Consider the following 2,881-nt stretch of genomic DNA (forward strand, 5'->3'; position numbering starts at 1 on the left):
CAAATTTTCAGAAAATTCTGAATAGTTTACAGTATCGAAAACTAGGTTCAAACATGTTTTCCACGAACATAAAAAAATTAGTCACGCATGTAACAACATATTTGAACTTAGTTTTCAGTACTCTAAACTATTCAAAATTTTCTGAAAATTTGCAGAATGTTGTAAATAGCTACAATATACACAGTCATAAAAAAAATCGCACCGAAAATTATTCACGGGTCGAGAACACTGAGAATCTCACTAATAGAGCTTAAAGTGAAGCGATATATGAGAATTTTCCTAAATATATATACCTATTATATACTACTTTCAAAAGACAAATTAATATTCATTATAACACATAATGGAGGTCCATCTACCTTCCTTACCAATCCTTTTCTCTTTGCTAATCTTTTTGTTCATGGTGATAAAAACAGTCATAAAAACCACAAGCTCATCATCCAAACTACCCCCGGGGCCATGGAAACTACCCATTTTAGGAAACGCACACCAACTTTTCGGCTCATTAATCCACCAAAAACTCAGAGACATAGCCACCAAACATGGACCACTGATGCACCTAAAAATCGGCCAAGTTCCAACCCTAATAGTTTCATCCCCAGAATATGCCAAAGAGGTGATGAGAACCCATGATATGGTCTTCGCATCAAGACCCATGGTTCTCTTCTCCCAGATCATGTTATATGACTGTACGGACCTTGTCTTTGCTCCCTATGGCGAGTACTGGAGGCAGCTCAGAAAGATCTTCATGCAAGAGCTTTTGAGCACTGCAAGAGTCCACGCTTTCAAACCCATTAGAGAAGAAGAGGTGTCAAGCTTGGTAAAATGGATTGGCTCGAATGTTGGGTCGGATATAAATCTCACTGAGAGGATCAATATTTTGATGTATAGCATAGTTTCAAGGGCAGCCTGTAGTAAAACTAGTCTGAACAACCAAGAGATCGTATCACTTGTAGCTGAAGCTGTGGAGGTATCGTTAGGGTTTGAGCTTGCAGATTTGTTTCCTTCTGTTGAGTTTTTTTCGAGAATCAGTCGAACTAGGTCTATGCTCTTGAAGCTGCAACAGAGGTCTGCAAAGATATTTGATGCAATTATTAAGGAGCACCAAGAGAAGGAATCTTCTGAGAGTGGAAAAGAGGATGATTTGTTGGATGTTCTTTTGAATTTTCATAATAATAATAATAATGGTGGTGACCATGGATTTTCCTTGACCAGTGACAATCTTAAAGCTATTATCTGGGTAAGTTATATTCTTCCATCATATGAACCTGTTTTTATCTAATTAAGTTTAGTGTTAAATTAATTTAATATGGTTTGGTTTACTTTCTATTGAAAATATTAGAAATGGTCTCAAATATAAGTTTGTCAAATAGGAAAATATATTAAATTAGTGAAATTATGTTCCCTAAGTTAGTTCTCGAATATGGGCAATGACAACTATGGACCTACCTATATGGATCCTAATATGGGTTGCTCTGACTTTTTTTTTTTTTATTATTATTAGAATTTGTTATACGTATATTATTTTATGTTTTAATAGTTTATTTTTGTAATCTTTTGTATTTTTGTTCCATGTATACGTTGAGTTAAATAATAAAGAACAGTTCTATAAATTAAAAATAAAAGTAAACGATTCCTAACTAATATAATTTTTCACCTTAATGATAAAAACTTTATACAATTTTTGTAAGGTTATTATAAGAGATGAAATAAAATTACTCAACCAATCAAATATGATAATTTTCAGGATATTTTTGCTGCTGGGATTGACACATCATCAACAATTATAGATTGGGCAATGGCAGAACTGATAAAGCATTCACATGTAATGAGAAAGGTACAAGATGAGGTTAGAGAAGTCTTTAACAAAATAGGTTCAACTGATGAAGAAGGAATTAATGAGATGAAATACTTAAAAATAGTTGTGAAAGAGACCATGAGATTACATCCTCCTCTTCCCTTGTTAATTCCAAGAGAAAGTCAAGATAAGTGTGAAATAAATGGTTATGTGATACCTGCAAAAACTAGGACCTTAGTTAATGTATGGGCAATTGGAAGAGACCCTAATTATTGGACTGAAGCTGAGTGTTTTATACCAGAAAGATTCATTGATAGCTCTATTGACTCTAAGGGCAATGATTTTGAGTATATCCCATTTGGTGCTGGGAGAAGAATATGTGCAGGCATGGCATTTGGTCTCATAAATGTTGAGTATCCCCTTGCATTGTTGCTGTACCATTTTGATTGGAAACTCCCTAATGGAATGAGACATGAAGATTTGGACATGAGTGAATCTTTTGGTACAACACTCAAAGGAAAAAAGGCTCTACACTTGATTCCTACTGCTTATGATCATTAATTATATATAGGATAGTAATGCATTTGCATGACCATGTTTATCTTTATTTATAATTTTATTATCTATGTTGTAGATAATTTTACGGTATTGTTTTTTTTATTAATTTTGTTAAATTATAAATAAAGTGTGCTTCTATGAATTACTATTCAAGCCTTGTTTGCTCTGTAATTTTCAGCTTAGTAGTTTTGGGTTTTTTTTATTTCTTTTTAATTGCAAGGTTCAACTTCTTTAAGAAAGCTACAAGTTTTAAGATAAAAAATTATTGCAATAAATACAAAGAAGATTATATATTGATGCAAAAGTTGATATGGTACTTTCAGATAACAAAAATTATAATATGCGATAAAGTTCTAATGATAAGTAAACACTACAAGAAAAATTGTTTTTAGAGGCAGAAATATTACCAGCAGATACATATTATTAGCGGCGAAGTACTAGGTTCGTCACTAATAATGGAGAAATTAAATTAAAAAATTAATTTTTTTTATTAGCGGTGGACTTACCCATTATTAGCGGCGGGTA

At 32.6% G+C, this 2,881-nt stretch overlaps 1 protein-coding gene across 1 annotated transcript; it reads left to right on the forward strand.

Moving 5' to 3' along the window:
* Positions 1-322: 322 nt before the first annotated feature.
* LOC133783201 (cytochrome P450 71D9-like) lies at positions 323-2,509 on the forward strand. The gene is made up of 2 exons (XM_062222752.1): positions 323-1,240; positions 1,748-2,509. The coding sequence occupies exons 1-2, from the start codon at positions 344-346 to the stop codon at positions 2,357-2,359; spliced, it is 1,509 nt and encodes a 502-aa protein (XP_062078736.1). The 5' UTR covers positions 323-343; the 3' UTR covers positions 2,360-2,509.
* Positions 2,510-2,881: the final 372 nt, after the last annotated feature.

This window comes from Humulus lupulus, chromosome 6, assembly GCF_963169125.1.
Source record: "Humulus lupulus chromosome 6, drHumLupu1.1, whole genome shotgun sequence".
Classification (NCBI taxonomy): domain Eukaryota; kingdom Viridiplantae; phylum Streptophyta; class Magnoliopsida; order Rosales; family Cannabaceae; genus Humulus; species Humulus lupulus.

Coding starts and splice junctions, on each gene's coding strand:
- LOC133783201 (XM_062222752.1), top strand. CDS start 344: ATGGAGGTCCATCTACCTTCCTTACCAATCCTTTTCTCTTTGCTAATC. Junction 1,241..1,747: donor ATCTTAAAGCTATTATCTGG/GTAAGTTATATT, acceptor GATAATTTTCAG/GATATTTTTGCTGCTGGGAT.